This window comes from Clinocottus analis, unplaced genomic scaffold (genome assembly GCF_023055335.1).
Source record: "Clinocottus analis isolate CAN_PGR_092001 unplaced genomic scaffold, fCliAna1.0.p SCAF_8, whole genome shotgun sequence".
Lineage (NCBI taxonomy): Eukaryota > Metazoa > Chordata > Actinopteri > Perciformes > Cottidae > Clinocottus > Clinocottus analis.
In genome coordinates, this window is record NW_027176240.1 from 21,672,258 (window position 1) to 21,691,635 (window position 19,378).

Sequence of the window (19,378 nt, forward strand, 5' to 3'; positions counted from 1 at the left end):
CCGCTGAGTCAGACGGATCAGTCCAGGTCCAGACCGTCTCCGTGCTGTCAGCCGGGACTCCGCGGTGAGGATTTAGTGTTTTCCCCCTGCGCAGCGTGGATTCTGCTTTAATGTTCTGTTAAGCATATTCTTATGAGGTGGTAATTGGGGTTCAGCACGAGACGGATAGCCCCGACCCCTTCACCCGCCTCGCTGTAGCTTACCGCAGAGCTGCAGAGCTTTGAGCTAACCGTTGCTTTAATTGCTGCACGCTGAGCTCTGATCGTGTATAAAACTTGAGGGGGGTATTGAGGGAGGCCTGAGATGCATCAACACCGCCAGCACCCGCTCAGCGCCGGAGGTCGCCTCTAAAAACAGACTCGCGGTGACGTGTCGATCGGACGATCAGCGTTTTCGAGATCGGCTACACGAGCTGGTATTGACAATCTCTGAAGATGCCAAGTGTCGGTTTTCAATGTGTAAACGAGTCTCTAAGTTTAGCTGGAGGCAGTTAGTGAGCATCTGGATCATTCTGACATGTCTGAGGTTTTCTGCCCCCGTTAGTAGTATGTAAGCGTTTTAAAGTAATGAATCTAAGCCTGTGCAGTAATGTAGGTCGTCACTGGTAAATAAAACAGACTAAATCCCATCCATATCATGTGTTGAGTGGTGAACTTTATGCTTGATGTTAGAAATAATAAGAGCTTTCAGTAACCTGACACGTCAGCAATATCCATCTGATGATGAGGACTGATTTAAGATTATTTTGTGAGCATTGTTTTCCTTTAAGTGACCCTTTTTTTTATTGATTTAAAAGACCATGCCATTGGCTCACTGCTGTACAAGTCAAGTTTGATTGTTTCCAACTTTAGTATCAGTGGATTGTGACGGTCAGAAACATCTTACTTTGCCTCACATTCTAGCCGTCACATGGCACTTGATCCCCACAGCAGGAGCAAGTCAACATGGGTGCTACACGCGTCACCTTAACACAACGGGACATTTTACACCCTCACCCTGCTGACAACCATTCGGCTAAAATGTCTTCCCTTTATTAACAATTACCGTGATACAAGCTAAAACTAGCTTGAGTCGCCGGTCTTTAGACTTTAACAAAGCTTTATTCTGCGGTACATTTAACTTTTTCTGTCAAAATCTAGCTAACGTGACTCTTGCTCGCTATGCTCTTGTGATAGACACTTTGTTTGCGTAGCTTAGCTTTACAGCTTATTGCTGGAAACCCAGCATAAAAAAGGCTTAGCATGCTAATGTCAAGGAACTGTAGTTTCAATTGTACATTTTACTTTGTCTGTCAAAATCTAGCTAACGTGACTCTTGCTCGCTACGCCAGTGTGATAGACACTTTGTTTGCGTAGCTTAGCTTCACAGTTTATCGCCGGAAACCCAATATAAATAAGGCATAGCATGCTAATGTCCGGGAGCTAAACCTAGCTTGAGTTGCCGGTCTTTAGACTTTAACAAAGGTTCATTCTGCAAGACATTTCACTTTGTCCGTCAAAATCTAGCTAACGTGACTCTTGCTCGCTACGCTCGTGTGATAGACACTTTGTTTGCGTAGCTTAGCTTCAGTTTACTGCTGGAAACCCAACATAAATAAGGCTTAGCATGCTAATGTCACGTAACTGTAGCTTGACCTGTCAGGTAGCTGTATTATGTGGACGGTGCGTAGGTCGTAGCTACTTAACGGCGTCGCCGGCGTTCTGATGTCTGGTATGTTGCCTCGCTGGCGGATATGAAATGTGTTTGTGAGCGCGGACTAAAATAGGTCTTTAAATCCGCTGCACTTTTGACAGAGCCCTGCATAATTCCATATTGACAGTTCTACAGGGTGAAGTCCTGTAAAGTGGGCTTCACGCTGTCCTGCCGATCATTATCATAAACATACAATGTTCTGCAGCCGGGAATCACAATGAAAAGTCAATGCTACAGAATGGAGGCCGGCGTTATAATCTCCTGAGTAGAACAGCAAAGCTGGTCAAATCAAAGCACAGCTAGCTCTGTGTGTGTGTCTGAGTGTGTGTGTGTGTGTGTGTGTGTGTGGTAGAAAATAAGGGCCCATATTAGTATTTCAGAGAGGCACCGTCTTGCTGTCTTGCTTGTGTGGCGCTCACATCCTTAAGCCTTCGGTGTCTCAGTGTGAATCCCACACTGCCTTGATGGACTGGGTTAATAAACCTCTCAGCAACCATCCCTCCCACACACACGGGCAAACACACCGAGCACACACACATGTGGAGTCTCTCGACACACACAGCTGCTTGTTATTTCATGCCCCATAAGGGTGCTGTGACCGCGGACATTGTAATACACATATCCAATTAGCTAAGCATTGCATCGCACATTGGTCTCAAGCTGGGATTCTCACAGTTCCATACATGCTCTCTTGTGCCGGTCGCTGAATTTATTTTCTGGTCAGTCTCATCACAAAGTAGTGCTTTGTATCTGAAGCAGACTTGGACCATCAAGTTGTATCATTTGTTTTAGCAGATTGTAGTTTATCTTAGTTCATTTTGTTGTTTATGTTTTTGTATTATTTATTCACTCTTTATTATTTAGCCAGGATAATCCCTGTGTTAACATTTATTATAGGGATATTTTAGGATTGACTGAAAAGGTACAACGTTGGGTGCCTAAATTATTTAGAAACAAAAAACACATTTTGCCACAAAATCAATGTTTTTATGCTTTAACGGTCAAAGCTGACCAGCATGCACCTGTCCATGTTCAAATGATCATAGAACGAGCTGCTTCTGCTGTCCCATGTTCAACAAAACAATGAGGCTGTTTCATTTGGTTTAAAAGTCACGAAGATTTGCTTTGAAGTCATGGAAATTTTGGGAAAAGTCACGGAAATTTTCGTTAAGTCATGGAAATTTGGGGAAAAGTCATGGAGCTCCGTTGGTCAGAATGTGTATGAACCCTGTGATGCGTTTTAAGTCAAGGTCTTTCATGAAGTGATGCGTTGGTTTGGCTTTCATAAATATCCGCCGCTGCCAGTCGGCTTGCTTTGAGAGCCGACCTGCAGCGCCCAACCCGCAAAATATGACTTTTATCCAATCCCGCGCCGCCAACAGCCAACTTTTTATTCAAAAATATAATTCACTTTCCCTTAATTGGCTGGAATTATAATACAACTTAGTAATACACATAGCCACAGATGTTGTAATTAAAGGTAAGTTTGAGTTTCTATGATTGAAAAGGTTATGAAATGCTCGTCGTCATGATCTTCGTTGCTGAAATGAACGCTGACGGCATACGGGCTTATTGAAAAAGGCAACGCTGATTCGAGTGAAGTCACTTGACAAACTCTGCACAACATCCATTCGGTTGTCATCCCCTCCTCTCGGAGTCGGGAACAGGACACGGGCACAAGGCGCTCGCCTCTCGAGTGGGACACCCAGAATTAAAAAAAGCCGTCCTATTTCTGGGCTGCAGCTGGGGCTTTGAAATGAGTGTGTGTGCCGTAAAGGTGACATAGGTCAAAAATGTCTTGTTGAGGGATGGCGGGAGGGGGGACTTCTGGGTAGAAGGAGGGACCGTCCTGCTGCTGGGCATGTTGGAGGGGTGATTAAGCAACTGGCCATATTTCACAGCACTAATATTGAATGAAAAAGAGGTGACACATTCAGCAGGAGTGCTTTAAACCTGTTGACGCACCCCTTCTTAAATAGAGTGGGATCAGGGGAGGGAGCGGGCCGGTGCAGCTGACCACGAGACATGCTAACAACCTGGGACAAAAAGAAGGTGTTGATTGCTCCGAAAGCAAAATAGACCCGCCGATATGCACGGCCATGTTCACTCCCCTGCTCTCTGGCCCACGGCTTTTTCACAGCTTTGGAGTGCACAGGGATGCGGTTCGGACAAAGGGTTGTAGGAATGTAAGGTCGAAGGATTCCTAGTGGAAATATTATTATATTATTAATTGTATGTGCATTATGTTAATTCTATGTAGAAATGCTGGAAATGGCTATTTGCTGCATTTTATACTGTTTGTGTCTCTTTCTCTCTTGTGTTGACACTCAAGGTTCCTCTTGAGCGCCAGTTTTCGATGGGCTAAGGCTGTCGTGTCAATTTCAACTCGTAACATGCACAGCGTCTTTTCCTAATAAACTTCCAACTCCACGGGAAGTTAGTTTTAGGCAACAAAAACACAGTTAACTTGACTGCCGAACAGCTGGCGTGACTACCGAGCGACAAATGACTCAAACAACTGACGACCAAATTTCAATGTTGTGTAGTCTCACACGGAAAAGCCGCGCCCCTTTTCCGCCACGAAAAAGCGAACAACGTGAATTTCCCACATAAAGTCAAGGGAGGACACTCTGGCGAAAAAGCGTTGCAAATTTTCGCAACGCTTTTGGTGTGAACGCAGCATAAGGCCATTCAACCACCTAGTCTGCTCCTGGCTAATATCTGGTTGTCAGTAAATTCAGGCTAATTCAGACGGTCAGGTCTTTTACACCCAGGATCAAGCTGCTGGACTTCTGTGGAACAAGCGGAGGCAAACTCTGTTTCCCATCATGCTTAGTGCTCAAACCGTCAAAGTTGATGGACAATCACTGATGTAGGATTTAAATCTGAAAGATGTTTATGGCCATATTACCCAGGTAGTTGTTTGACGGTATTTACATTATTCTTGATGCGAATAAAAGAAAAATGCACCACAGTAATACAATACCTTCATTTTAATATTAATAATTTTAATTGAAAATGGTTTTAAAGACACTAAACTAGAGCTAAAAAAAAGGGTTGATGTAAACAAATGCATCCCCAAAGGTGTTACTGATGTAGTGAATATCACTTGGAGATGTGCTTTTGTTGGCAGCGCTCCTCCCAGTCAGACCCGCCCTGTGTGCACGAGGCAGCTAGCAGCAATCCCAGCTATGCAGATATGTCTATGTTGGTTTTTAACTTGTAAACATTCCTGCTAAACTGGCAGGAGCTGGGCAGGACGAGTGCTGAAATGTTACTAAATTTACCACGTGTGTTGAGCGCCTGGGAGGTGTCTTCTGGTCCTCAGAGTTGGGGATGTGTTGTTGGGGGGGGGTCAGACGCCGAGGTCAAGGGAGACTGAACTTGTGAACTAGTGGGGCATCAAGTCAAGTATAGGTCAAACTAATCCAGGGCTCAAAGACAGATTCCTCTGAACTCAACAAGGCAGATGTATTGGTCTGGGCTTCACACCGTGGAGGGAGGAATCGGACCGGTCCTGTTTGCATGGTTCCCCACACCGGCTCCAACAGACATGAAGGACTTTCCATAGAAAACTATTATTGTTGCAGGGCACCGAGTCTGTCCTCGGCAACTCTTAAAGGTTAAAGAAAAGAAAAGGGTCCACTGGTGCACTACAGCTGGCTGTGTGGCGGTCCCGGTCAGAACCATCTTTCAGTGTTCGTACACCTCTTCGCTCCAGAGTGGTACAACTCATTTTCCCCCAAAAGAGTTTACTGATTCTGCTTTTTGACACTTTTGGATTCATAATGAACCTTATGGATACGATGACACGAAGGGATATTTTTGTGGTGCTTTATTAGTTAGAGATGGACCGATCCAAACGTTGGTCGATACTTTGTCCAATACTTTTATTTTGCTAAATGTTGATTGAATATCTGGCCCATTAAAAAATAATCGCTGTAGACTACTACACTTGGCTGAGCTCCCTGATCCAAAAAGTGTCCCAGTTCAAACATATGAAGTTTATAAGCATGTATACAATTTGAATACAAGTTCATCTTTGAATCTTCTGACTCATGAAATTGCTAAAGGAAAGATTTATCCGTCTTAGATATCGGCTTATGCAGCAATTTGATTTCCCTAAAAGTCACGTAAACAACACACACATTGTTGGCTGTTGTACATTTAGAGAAAACAGAACCCTACTTCTTACGAATCAAGAGTCTGTTTTCTATGGACAGCTTAGCTGTTAGCGCTGACATCGAGCCCGTCTATAAGGGAAGCCGTGATTGGCTTCATTTGGTCAGTGCAGATTTAATCATGCTATGATTTGCACCAATAACAAGTATTAAGCTTTGGGTGGGATTGTGTATGGAAAAGCTGTTTTTTAAGACAGTGGGTGTCATGTGACCTGCAGCTTTTACTGTGCCCTGAAATAATGATGTAATAGCCCTTCTTTTATAGCACCTTTCTAGACAAGGTTACAAAGTTCTTTAGAGTAAAAACAAATAAAAGATGGAGTTCCACAGCTGTACCTCAAAGTTTCAGCCTCTTTTTTCACATTATGTCAGGCACCCAGACGAGATGAGAGAGTGAATGCTGCTCCTTCTGGGTCATTATATCTGATTTGGAGTCATTCAACTGCAGGAAATATTTGGACATCCAAGTCTTAATTCCAGAGCGGTGAGAGGAAACATTGGAGGCTTTATTGGGACGCAAAGTTGCATAGTTTACTTTATCAGGAACGCTGAGGATCAAAGCCACATTTTACAACTCGGTTTCTCCCTTCGACGTTTTTTCCAAAGGGTATTACAGCATCACAGGGTGCTAACATGACCTTTTGTTGTTGAGGGTTTGTGACTTTTGCCAACCACTGTCCTGCCAGTGGCCCCGATATAGGCTACAGCTGTAAAGATGCTAAATCAGGAGGGTCGGTTGTCTCTAAATAGACTCATGTAAACGTTGTTGGACAGATTGTCAGAGAATCTCGTCAGATGTGATGTTTTTTGTATTTTAACACCGTATCAGTGATTTAGTCTTGTATCTGAAGAATCCAGTGGATTAAGTCAAGCTGTGATTATAGCACAGTATATTAAATATAAATCCTTCATACTGTGTTACAGACTGTATTTGTCACTTCTACCCACAGACGCACTACCATGCCATTTTTCTTTTAAAGGTGACAAAAGGGATAACCGATTGTTTTTCTGTTTATCAGAGGTGACATGACCAGTGGCGCAAGGGGAGCGAGGAGGCCCTGTGTTGCCATAGCTAAATATACATCCCTGACAGCTCCATAATAGGTTCCAGGAAGTTCAGTCGAAAATAAAAACAAAGCAACATTTCTAGCTGATTGGCTTTGAAAGGCCGTTTTTCCTTGCTGAATGGGAAAAATGTGGACTTCAGCATTCCATGGCCGTGATGCCAGTCGGATTGGATAGGCGCAGCCTTGCGTGTGCAGAACGAGCTCGGCGGTGTGAGGGGAGACGCATCGCGCTGCAGAAAACCAACTTTAATGGAAGAGAGTCGGCCTACATGTTTGAAAGCGCTCACAAAAACAACAGCAGTCGCTTTGCACATTTGCCAGTTTTTGTACTCCACGTCTTTTTAAATCTCCATCCCGACCCGGTGTGAATTCTCTCCACGTTCATTACGTGGACTACCAGGACGTTGAAGAGTGTGAGGGCCCACCATTTTGTGGTTTGGAGTTAATCCTTGTAAAGTCCGTAGTGTAAGCCAAAATAACTGGAAACCGAATACCGGCGGGTATCTATTTACTTGACACCGACGATTTAGCATTTCCAGATGAAAGGGTAATGCACGAAGTAGCGACGGCACTACGCTTCCCTCCACTGCAGCCAGAGGTTAAATGGGAACACATGGATTCCCATCAAAGCTCGACACTGTTCATTCTTTTTCTGCTGCTCTTCATTTCTTTTTTTTGTGTGATCGGACCACGAGACGACGTGTTTACAAACACCTACGTCTCTTGTCACTCAGTGCAAAATTTAGTCACGAATTCATAAAGATAATGCACTCCCTGGATCGCATCCCATTTGCTCAGCTGTCTAACATTACCCCACAGTATCTTTGAGGAGCCACTTACTGCCGCGTGGTTTAGAGTTACTGCACTCCTGGCAAACAGCCTCGGCATTAGACTCCAACACCCCTTTAGTAAATGATGTTTGTATTCCATTTTTTTTCCCTCCCCTTTTTTTTTTGCCTCTCAAGTTTGGTTAAATTATGTGCTGAGAGATGTTTTATGACAAACAGCAAGCCCTGGGGAAGTGCACTTTATACATCAGTGAAAGTGAGCTGCCATGTGAACAGCAGTGAAGTGGCTCTTTTTTTTTCTTCTTCCCCCTCTTCAAGCACTCAGCCTCCTCCTCCAGTTGACAAGGAAACTTCTCGCAGAACAGAAGGCCGCACTGTCGGAAAAGCCTGTGAGAAAGTTATCCACTACTTTAGTTAGGATTTGTTAAAATGGAAAAACCCAATACCGGCTGATTTCTCGCTGACAACTCCTTTATCTTTCGGTGAAGGGGTATCGGGAGGCGCTGTGCTCGATTAAACCCAGGCCCGGTGCGCCCGAGTTTCCCTAAAGCTGTTTCTAGTATGTCAGACATGCCGGCCCACAGGGGAGTCATTTATGACATTTGTCGCCTTGGTCTGCTAAGCCGGCCCGGGACATCTCCAACCACTCCTGAGCGGGGCGATTCAGTGCCCCAGTGGGGATAAACCTGATAGGCTTTAATGTCACCCGGCCATGGAGCCTGTGTGGCATCAGTCGTCAGCAATGTCCCCCCGTAAGCCTCTGTTGTCCCAGAGTCACCATGAGTTTCCATGGAGAGCTGTTCACGACACGGAGGCGTGCGCATGTGCAGGTCCTCTGGAAAGAGAGCGCACCAAAGTGACGTTAAAAATAATCCAGAAGCATTTGAGGTGCGAAACTACAACCAAACGGGGTTTTTAACCTTTTGTAAACCATGCGCAAAAATCCTCCCCATTCAGACAATCTTTTGGCTTAAAATACGTCATTTGTCCATTTTAAAACCGAACGACACAGTTTTCTGACTGAAACTCCTTCCTAACAGGCCAAGACTTTGATTTAGTGTGATTTTTGTTGCAGATTCTGATTCTTTAGGTCCTAATCTTTCCAAAAAGGTGTCTTATTGACACTCCAGGGGGCATTTTTGGGGAATCTGGCTCATATCATGCTGGATGTTCATAGTTACTATCAAAATATATTTTAAGTGTTTTTTTTTTTGTTGTTGCAGATATACATTTTTTTCCCAAGACTTTGCCAAACAAATACATGCAATAAACACAAGTATTATATTTAATTTGGGGTTCCTACGACGACTCAAACAGGGAAAAGAGGTCTAAAAAAATTGGTTCCACAGTTTTCAACGGGTTAAACATTTAATTGTTCATTAAACTCTCAATGTCCAGAAAGAGAGAACTTCCATGTGAAACTCTCCAGTCTGTTCTGGTTCTTAGAAGTGAAGGATGTTCATGAGGGAACTTGAGGAGAAACTCAACATGTGTCTGGTTGACCCCAAACTTTTGAACAGTGGTGTACATGTTTCTGTTCCTACATTTACGAGTTCACACCAGCCTTTATTCTGCGTGCTGCTCGTCGATGGAGGACGGCCTGAGGCTCAGCACCGGCCCGGTCACACATTCTGTTTGTTCGGGTGTTGATCCCAGCTGCACAGAGGCACAGGCCGAGCTGCTATGAGCAGGGGGAGCCTCTTTATTAGTGTGTGTGTGTGCTCCGGACTAGCTGAACAGCAGGTAGTCCTGGAGGCCTTCGTCTTTCACGGCAGCGATCCGCATGCAGCACCAACACTGTGGTGTAAGTCTTCCTTGTTTGGGAGCCGGCCGAAGAGCCGCCGCTGCTCCGATGTCCACTTACGAGCGGCCCAAGGTAAACTGAAACAGCCCAGATTAGCATTAATCCCTCTTAATGCCGCGGCTCATAATATAGTCATTAGGTGACTTTAGACTAAGCCGTCCTACCTAACTGCTGCCATTTATTAAACGCACACAGAGGATTTGCTGTCAATGCTGGGCGGGTATAAAGCGAGCATCATGTCTAAATACAGTAGTATGTTAGTACTGATGAGAGGATCTGCTGTTACATTGACCGGGCTCTCCAGTGAGGCCGGCTTACCTGCATGTTGTTAAAATTCCTCTGCATATTCCACAAGCCCCTCCTTTATGTCTCAGTGACATAGACCTGAGTAAAGTGAGTTACATGTCAATCAGGAAGCTAAACTACCGGCTTCTGGTCAGAGACTTCAATCCACACGGGGTCTCTTCTTAACTTCGGGGCTTATCTGTTGATGTGCGGGCTTATTGCCGTCCTCAAGAGTAGTTAAAGCCCCGCCAGTGATGGCACAGCTGGGACTGTGATGTGGGGGAATCAACCAAGTTGAGGAGAAGCTTCTCAGGACTTGAGTCTGGAGGAGGGCAAGTTGAAGAACTCTTGTTCTACTTCTGGAGGTGTACGTCATGTCGTGATGTTTGAGTTGGCCGATACATCAATATTGATACCACCATATGGAACCAGGTAGGGTACTTTTTTTAGAGTGATGTTGTCTGATAATGTTGCATCATAGTCCCATTACTACTTAATTATTAAGCTCAATATCACACATTTGCCTCAGAGAACTTTACGATCTTTTCCTCTGTTCTTAGACCCTCGCATTAGAACGTTTAAAAATAAGTCAACACTTGTCTGAAATTGAGATGTATGCTCTCATCATCTGAAGGTTTGTTTCGGAGAATCACCACGTCTGTGTTCAAATTTACCAGTTGGTACTGTGGGGTCTCTTCCCCTTTTGGCACAACCATGATCCAATATGGCCTCGGCAACGTGTGTTGTTTTTCAGCAACACAAATAACAAAGCATGGTTGTCGTTTCCGATGTTGGTACCTCCATGGGTCTGAACGTTAATGTAGATGCAGGAAGCAGCTATTCCAGTCTGAAAGCAGTACTGAACACTAAATGAGCTTGTTCCCGGTAGCGGTGGGTCAGCCCCGGCACAGTGAAGGTGCAGGGTGGGGCTTCATGGCGGTGGATCAGTGAAGGTGCACCGAGTCCTGTGTGAGCACCGTGGACTCGACCTGTACAGTGCATGGTTTCTGCAATCCCTCCGACTCCCACGGGAATGCCATTAGTGGGGAGCTGAAGGAGTGCAGCAGGTGAAACAAATAAGGACGATAACTCCACTCACACCACAGCTTTGTCCCTTTGTTCCCTGCTTTGTTCCTCCCCTCCCCCTACATTTGACATCTCATCGCCTCCTGTCTGGCTACATTCTGTTTTTCTTTGATGCCACTTTGTATCCTTGTTGTGGAAATGATGGGCATGGCTGTCAGTGTTTGAAAGAAAAGAGCCAAAGGGGAAACTCAAAGTGAACAAAAGCAACAGTCCTCAGTTCATGCTAGAACAAGACTCTGTGGTCCGTGAGGTGCTACTGTGCACATAGGTGCGTTATCTGTTGCAGTCTTTTCCAAAACATCAGGTGGCGTGCAAAGAAAACTCCTGTAAAAGAAGAAGTTAAGTGTCGAGAACAACAAAAGTATTCTCGTGAAATGACAGTTTGAAGGTTGAATATCATGCGAACATCTTCGGTTTTTGAGGCGTCACTGAAAGGGATTGCGCGAGCCCTCAACCATCGACTCCAACGTGGCTCAACCACGTCATGTGACTATAGGACAGAAAGTTCCAGTTTGGCCACGATTTAAAATAATAGAAAAAGCTCTGTTCTTCCTCACAGCTGCCAAACCACTACGGATCCTTTAGGTTGCGTTTCTGCTCGTGACGAAGGTCATCTTACACCTCAGCTTGTCCGAGGGGTTCGGTTTGGCAAACATAAGTTTTTATACCAACATGTCTGCATGTTTTGCTTTGGTGGTGGCGTTTAGACTCCTGCGTCCAGCCCAATGGCCTTGGCTAATACCTGGAGGGCATTTGTGTGTATCACTGCAACCGCATTCTCCAGTTTTTCCTCTGCCAGTTCTAGCTTGACAACCTCGCCATACGTGTGCGGCGCCGCACACCTTGTTCTTTCTTGCGCTTGTGGACAGCGGTCCTCATCAAGAGGGGTGTGAAATCCAGCCCGAGCCCCACAGCATGTGTGCCGGTTTATCCTGCCGAATGGATGCCATCTGCAGCTTAACCCTCTACTGTACCCAACCTCTAGCCCTCCAAACCTCATTACCCCAATGTGTGCCTCCTCCTCCTCCTGATCCTGTCCTCACCCTCTCCCCCCATCCTCCCGCCCAACATCTTAACCAAGACACATGCTGACATTGGCAAGGGTACATGGTTAGAGGATGGGATGGAAATTGCGCGCCTTGCTCTCCACTGTTTGTTTTTCTGGAAATAGAGGTGATAATACGAGCCCGCCTCATCTGAAGGGCACGTCACCGTGACACTACAAGCAAACACTTATGCATCAATATGAAGTGGAACGATTTGGATTGGATGGCGGCACTTATGGCAAGCCAGGTCATTTGAAGAAGTGTTTAAAGAGTTGATGTTCTGTCGGCTTCAATGAAGGACAAAGAGATCGAACCGTGGACCAGAATTCATGTGATTCTGTTGTTGTACACACGTGAAATCCTGACATATCCCCACTCCCGTACAGCACACATTTGCGTCCGTGTGCTCTTCCTCAGGTTTGAATCCGTGTGATAAAACATCCGTTATTTATAAGTTATCCTCAGCGTAAAGTATGTCCATCCATCACGAGGGACAGCAGGCTGTGGAACCCATTAAGTGGACGTTGGGGCTCGGCCAGCTCCACGCCGGCATAATGCGGCCTCTGTGCAAAGTATGCAGCATAGAAAATACATTTTATGTACAGGATAACAGGTGCAGAGCAGCACAGTGGCTGGCAGGCCCCGGGCCAGGCAGGGTTTGGTGATGAAGTCATGCTGTTCGACTGCACCTACTTCTTTTTTTTTACTGGTTTTGCTTTTTTCTTTGTGTGCGGTGAAACACAATGGTGCTGGAAAGAATCTTATTTGAACGCCAGAAAGCATCCTGGGTCGAACTTTTAGAGATCCAACGGGCTGTCTCCCCGTAACAGGAAGGGGGTGACGTCCCTGAGTTTCAGTAGAAAGGCTGCTGTTAGCATGAGCTACGTGGTTACACGGCGTCAGACAGAACAAAAGAGAATCTCCACACTGTTCGGCTGACTTCACCGCGGCTTCACCTTCGCTGACGCTTAGCAAAGGCTTCACTCCAAGCTAGCCGGGAACCAGCTAGCCATCGTGAGTCACAACAGCCCCTCAAAGTGTTAGCGGATGTAGTTGAACCGTCATGGATCCATAAAGCCACTGAAGGCCGCCACCACCTCCTGTGACTGTCCAGAAACAAGAGTATGAATTAAATGAAACATGGAAGTGGTCGAGGGCTTCCACAGATGGACAGATTCATGTTTCCATCATGTCTCTCTAGCTGGTAAATGTCTTTCATGGCTGAAGAGTAACCCCCAGAAACCAGTAAAGAGACATTTTACTGTGAAAATGCTCAAACTTGATTTGTCGCCCAGCCGCACACCAGAGGTTTGTCATCAAAAGTGCCGTGTTTAAAGGTTTATGACATGAGATTGGGAGCGTTTCTATTTCGTCCCAACAGATCCCAACTTAGCCGGCTCGTAGCTAACGGTGTTCATTGGCGGACGGGTTCTACGTTTCTCTTGGTGTGGACGGCGTTACCAGCTGAGCAGCGGGGCACGCTCACGTGCACTAACACGCATGCTCACGTGCACTAACACGCATGCTCACGTGCACTAACACGCATGTCAGCGTGCACTAACACGCACGCTCACGTGCACTAACACGCATGTCAGCGTGCACTAACACGCACGTGAACGTGCACGAACACGCATGTGGGCGTGCACTAAAAGGCACGTGGCCAGTAGAGCTATGAGAACAAAGAGAGAAGCTGTGAACACACACACACACACACACACACACACACACTCACTCACTCACTCACTCACTCACTCACTCACTCACTCACTCACTCACTCACTCACTCACTCACTCACTCACTCACTCACTCACTCACTCACTCACTCACTCACTCACTCACTCACTCACTCACTCACTCACTCACTCACTCTCTCTCTCTCTCTCTCTCTCTCTCATCCCAGTGGCAGGGGCTTCAGTCTGTGTTCATGATCAGCATGAAGTCCAGAGGATCATTAGAACAGAGCTGAGGGTCAAAGGTCGTCGTTAATATCGGTTGTGTCAAACAAAGAAGGGGGAGGGGGGGTTCTGTGATGATGATGAGGTGGCACAACACACACATACTTATGCACCAATGACAACGCAGGTGAAATGTGGAGCTATTTATTAAAGCGCCTCCTTCAGAAATGATTTGCTTTTAGTTTACAGATGAATTGTTTTTAGGGGACTGCAGTGTGGATGATGCCCCGACTTTAAATGACGACATCACAGTTTAATTATTGCGTCTTTTAAGGTCTTTATGTCATCATTAATATGACGCTATGAATGAGTGACAGGTCTTAAACTGTAGAAGTGTACTCGCCTCTAAACCCAAGTGTACATGTGGGTCAGGAGTGGTTGTCCAAGGTCTAAAAGTCCTTTGTTGTCTGCATTTCTCTGTAGATGCAGGTGACCGTTGAATGTCTTTTTTGTGTCTTTCTTTTTTTCTTAACCGCTCTGTATCACAAGTATGGATAAGACAGCGAACATCCTCATTGAATGACAAACACAACTGGAACAGCGTCGGAGTGACAGAATCACTGCAGGTTGAGCACCGATGTGTTTTCTCTGAGATAAAAGAAGCGGCAGCTGTGACACGTCTTACTCCTCCGTGAAGACATCCTTTGATTCGGGAGCTTCTGAGTGCTTACAGGCTGTCGGTTCTCTGCTTCCTGAACCTCCCAGTCACCGCGATCTCGTAAATACAAAATGCAAACTATATTCCGTGAAGCCCTTCAGGAAATGCTCCCCTGCAGTAGCCATTACAGCCGTCCTCCCAAGCATTTTTTAGAAACTTTTTTTAATTTCTCCAGGGCTTTCAAATTGCCTGTTTAGGTTGTGCGGAGGCATTGTTCCAAGCATCTGTAAAACACCACTGCGGCACCAATGAAACGACCGTATGGAGCGCCATAGCATTGTTTCATCCTAATTGCCCCCCATCCACAAGTGTCAATTTCATTCAGGAGAATACAGGGATCGAAGGGAGGGAAGAAGAGTGAATGAAGAGAGGAGGAGGGGGGCTGACATTCATCAGACTCGTCCCGACAGGTGGATCAGGATACTGTCGTGCAGGACTTTGTTCTCCCTGGATTTCATTTGGCCTCGCTGGTCTTGTTAGCGTCGCCTCTCTCCTCGGCCTTGTGGCCCACGACGACCCTGACTCTTTAATTTCAGCGGCTGAAGCGGTCCAGATCAATAACCATCAGTGTTTGGTTTTGGGCCGCTGCGTCGGTCAAAGGGGGGATTCACCGCCTCCACGCTGCACCTCTTTGTAGAAGCTGCCATTTAGTTTTGTCTGTTGTCTCTGTCGGTCAGTGAGAGCACACAGGTGTCTGCTGCAGGGATGGACCAGGTGCTTTCTGATGATATAAATCCTCATATTCTGTAGATATTCTTCATATTTGTCGTGTCTATTGAAGTTCAGGTTAGCCAGGTCAGTACGACACAGCTATGCAGCTGTAGTTGTGTCTGTGAGATGACTTTTTAAGAGGACAGGATTCTCCTCCTCTTAGACGGGTTAAAGCCAATTAAATGTTCCTTTTGCTCGTGATATGTTGATGACGGAAAACCGTGTATTAAAGAGATGAATTCCCGTCCGTTCGGGTCGCCTTTTAATCGTCAACCTGAGCATTGACTGGACGACTTCCTGCTATCACGACGACAGCGCTTGCTACTTTACTTGTGGTCAATTAGTAAATGAACTAAGAGAACTGTACACGTGTCCGGCTGCGTCACAAGCCGTCTTTCTATTCTACGTCTTTCTGTTTAGTCGGAGTAGCCAGCGCTCCGACTCTCCGCTGTCCGTCCCACATCACGTCCCCCCCACAAACGACAGCAAATCGCACGATTAGAGCATCTACGTCCTTTTTCTAAATCCTTTTTATTGGCCTTTTTCGCCGTGCACAGCGCAGACGGCCACGCTCGCCGCTGCGTGAGCAACAACGCGTTGACGTCTTCGTCCTGTTGTAGTTTGCATGAATCACAGAGTAGTTTGGTTAACCCTGGCAGGCTCACACACAGACCTCCTGCTTCCTGCTGTGGTGAATTGGCTTTCTGTTTGCGTCGCGTCAGACGCACGGCGTCTCCCTCGGCTTGTTAGTGGCGTTGGACCTCAGAATGGGAACGCACAGGAAACTCAGATCGCATCGCTCGTATTATCCCGTGTCCAGTTTAAGTTCAGCGGTTTCAAGTGAATAGCATGAATCACCATCACTTTGTAGAGTAATAAACACAAAGAAAGCATATCAATCATTTTGATTGGCAGTCTGATTCACGGGCTCAACCCCTGAGTACAACATGCCAGAGCTAGGAGGGCGTCTCTTCAACACAGGTGCATATTCTAGACTCTCGACAAAGATAAAGATCTCTGCGCGGCGTCCAGGTTGAGCTAGCCGTGTGCCTCCGTTGGAGATGCTCTGGTTGGCTGCAGGTGTTGCTCGCGTTTGTGTTTTCTTGGTCTTCCCCTGTGCTTGTTGTCTGCAGCTGAGACTCCTCTCCTGCACTTGTTCTAAGCCTTTTCTGCTCCAGTGCCAATAGATGTGCATGTGTTAAAGATGGCCTTATCCCGAGGTGCTCTCCTGGGGGCAAAGGTCCACCCCCCCGCCTCGCCTCTCTCTCTCTCTCGTTGCTGGGGTCGTTTGGAGATGTAATCCACACATGGCTGGATACTCCAGCTCCTGACAGAGAGATGCAGCTCCAGCATGGTAAAGGTACATAGGATTAGGTTCACGCTGAATCGTAAGAGGCTCATTTTCACAAGCCTTCCCCTTTTTTTTTTTTACCAATTAAGCTGACCAGGAGTTGGACTTGTATGCACTTTTATATCAGGACTTGTACCCAGCAGACACAGCCCTTAGATGGCAACATGCACGCCTGGTTGAGCCCGTTTAATCCTGTGTGTGGGGGGCGTGGGAGGGGGGGGGGGGTTCTCCGTTTTTATTTTGGTCAATGTCAGCCAGAGGTTAACCTGGTTATAGAATGATTGCCTCACCACGGCTGCAGCCGGCGTTATTTATTTCACTCTCCACTCCACGAGCGCCTGGAGATTGAGTCGCGGCACTGAGCCCGTATTTAGACTTTTATTTAAGAAGATTGGCGGCGGCCACTGACGGACCGCTCACCCCCCCCCCCCCCCCACACCCTCACCCCCCCCGTTCACCGATGGCCGGCCGGATCAATACAACACAATTGAGTTTTCCAATCTGAGGTCTTTGGGAACGCAGCCACAGCACTTACAGGGTGATCGCCTCTGATGAAGTCTTCATCAGGATCTATTGACAGATTCATTTGAGCACCCCCCCCCCCCCACACATCTCCCCCTCACCACACTGTAAAGTAATGGCACACAGAAGCCCTCTTTAAAAAGTTTGCTGGCAGCTGATGGACAGGTCAAACCAACACGGTCTCCCTCCCTCAGAACTTATCACGGATATTTATTGTGCTCAGTTCATAAGTCTAGTGTTTTTATTATATCCTGCGGGGGGGGGGGGCAAGTGTTTATTTTCGTGCAGTTGTTTCTAAATTTACACTCCAAACCGCTCCGAGCGCTCAGATGCAACAATAACTAAATTAAACACCAGATGGAAAAATATGCAATAAAGCAACAAGTCAGAGATTTGCTTTTTTTTTTTTTTTGAGAAGCGAGGCCTGAAAGTGACCTGGCGGCGGATAAAAAAAGACCAAATGATTTCATGTTTGATTTCTAAACAAGCTGCAGGGGGATTGGATATCGCACGCTAACGCTCGGCGGTCACATGTGCACTTTTGGAGCAACGCTCGGACGCTCTTCTCGGGCGCTTTTGAAGTCCCCGGGTTGTTTTTTTCTCGTCTGGAGCGGAGCTGCTCTTAAGGAAGCCGTAATCCTCGCGGTATTGCGGCGGCGAGCGCTCCTCTGGCTCGGCTTCTCACAGCGCCATGCGTGACTCCACTAATTTTCCACGTTGTTGTTTTACCTGTTTTGTATTTTTGCCCCCTCCCCTCCTCTTGACCCCCTTTTGCTCCGAGTTCTCCAGAGAAAGAGGGGCGCTGTGGAAGGGGGAGGGGCCCTAGAGAGGAATGCCCAGCTAAGCCCCGCCCCCCAGCGCTGATAGAGGAGAGCTGAGGGATGCTACTGGACAGCGTGGAGACGCTGATGTTGAGGATTATAGATCTGATTTCACTATGAGCATCTCATGGCTCGCTATCTGACGTTTGTTTCACAATATATAATCATATATAATATAAAGTTATATATTGTGAAACAAACTTAAAAAGGCCTTTTTAAGGTTTAAAAAATAAATCGGTTCAAACCACTTCCTCTCTTCCAGGTGTGTCTCTGACCAGCAGCTCTGTGTGAACACGTGAACATGTTACGTGTTAACATGTTCACGTCACAGTGAGGTGTGATGTCACTGATCTCATATTGTGTGTCTTCCTCCCTCAGAGCTCTCTGACGTGGAGCCAAACGTCTTCCTGAGGCCCTTCCTGGAAGTGGTCCGCTCCGAGGACACCACCGGACCAATCACAGGCCTCGCCCTCACCTCCGTCAACAAGTTCCTTTCCTACGGCCTTATAGGTGAGAACTCCTCATCGGCAACAGAGAGGCCGGGTCTCCCTTCTGGGGAACACCTGGGACCTTGTTTCTGATCAAATATGTACAGTCGTCAAATAATTGTGCCATGAATTGTGCCATGAATTACACATATGATGGTTTTCAATTTAAGTTGCTTTTGGTCCTAAAACTGTTTATGTAGAAGACTTAACATATGTCATGAGAAAGACTTAGTGACATTGCAATGGGGACTTGACGAATTGCTCATTGACGAGCGCCTCGATGGTGGAACCAGCTCCTCGATGGTGGAACCAGCTCCTCAATGGTTGAACCACCCTCTTAATGGTGGAACCAGCTCCTCGATGGTGGAACCAGCTCCTCGATGGTGGAACCACCCTCTTAATGGTGGAACCAGCTCCTCAATGGTGGAACCAGCTCCTCAATGGTTGAACCACCCTCTTAATGGTGGAACCAGCTCCTCGATGGTGGAACCAGCTCCTCGATGGTGGAACCACCCTCTTAATGGTGGAACCAGCTCCTCGATGGTGGAACCAGCTCCTTATTGGTGGAACCACCCTCTTAATGGTGGAACCAGCTCCTCAATGGTGGAACCAGCTCCTTATTGGTGGAACCAGCTCCTCAATGGTGGAACCAGCTCCTTATTGGTGGAACCAGCTCCTCAAGGGTGGAACGAGGATGCCTTTCTATCATTTTTTCGAAGTTCCATGTGCGACCTCTTGGGACAGGAAGTGCTTTAGAGCTGCTGGTCCCGTCAGTGCAGGGGACGGTCCCTTCCCACCGTGGAGGCAGAAGCTGTCCTCGTTAGCCTCGGCGTGGACACACGGCTCAGTGTCTGCCGGTCGTGCTGTTCACTGTGAACCCAGCATGCATCACCAGATGTTGGGCTGCGCCGCAGGGGGTCGA

The 19,378-nt window shown here is 46.8% G+C and overlaps 1 protein-coding gene across 9 annotated transcripts in view; it reads left to right on the top strand.

Annotated features, from left to right (window-relative positions):
• Positions 1–19,378, top strand: part of gbf1 (golgi brefeldin A resistant guanine nucleotide exchange factor 1) — a 69,322-nt gene that overhangs the window by 12,090 nt on the left and 37,854 nt on the right. For all 9 annotated transcript variants that reach the window (XM_068567504.1, XM_068567503.1, XM_068567505.1 and 6 more), the window contains exon 4: positions 18,347–18,478. In XM_068567504.1, the coding sequence (XP_068423605.1) occupies positions 18,347–18,478 (132 nt within the window). The remainder of the gene's footprint in view (positions 1–18,346; positions 18,479–19,378) is intronic.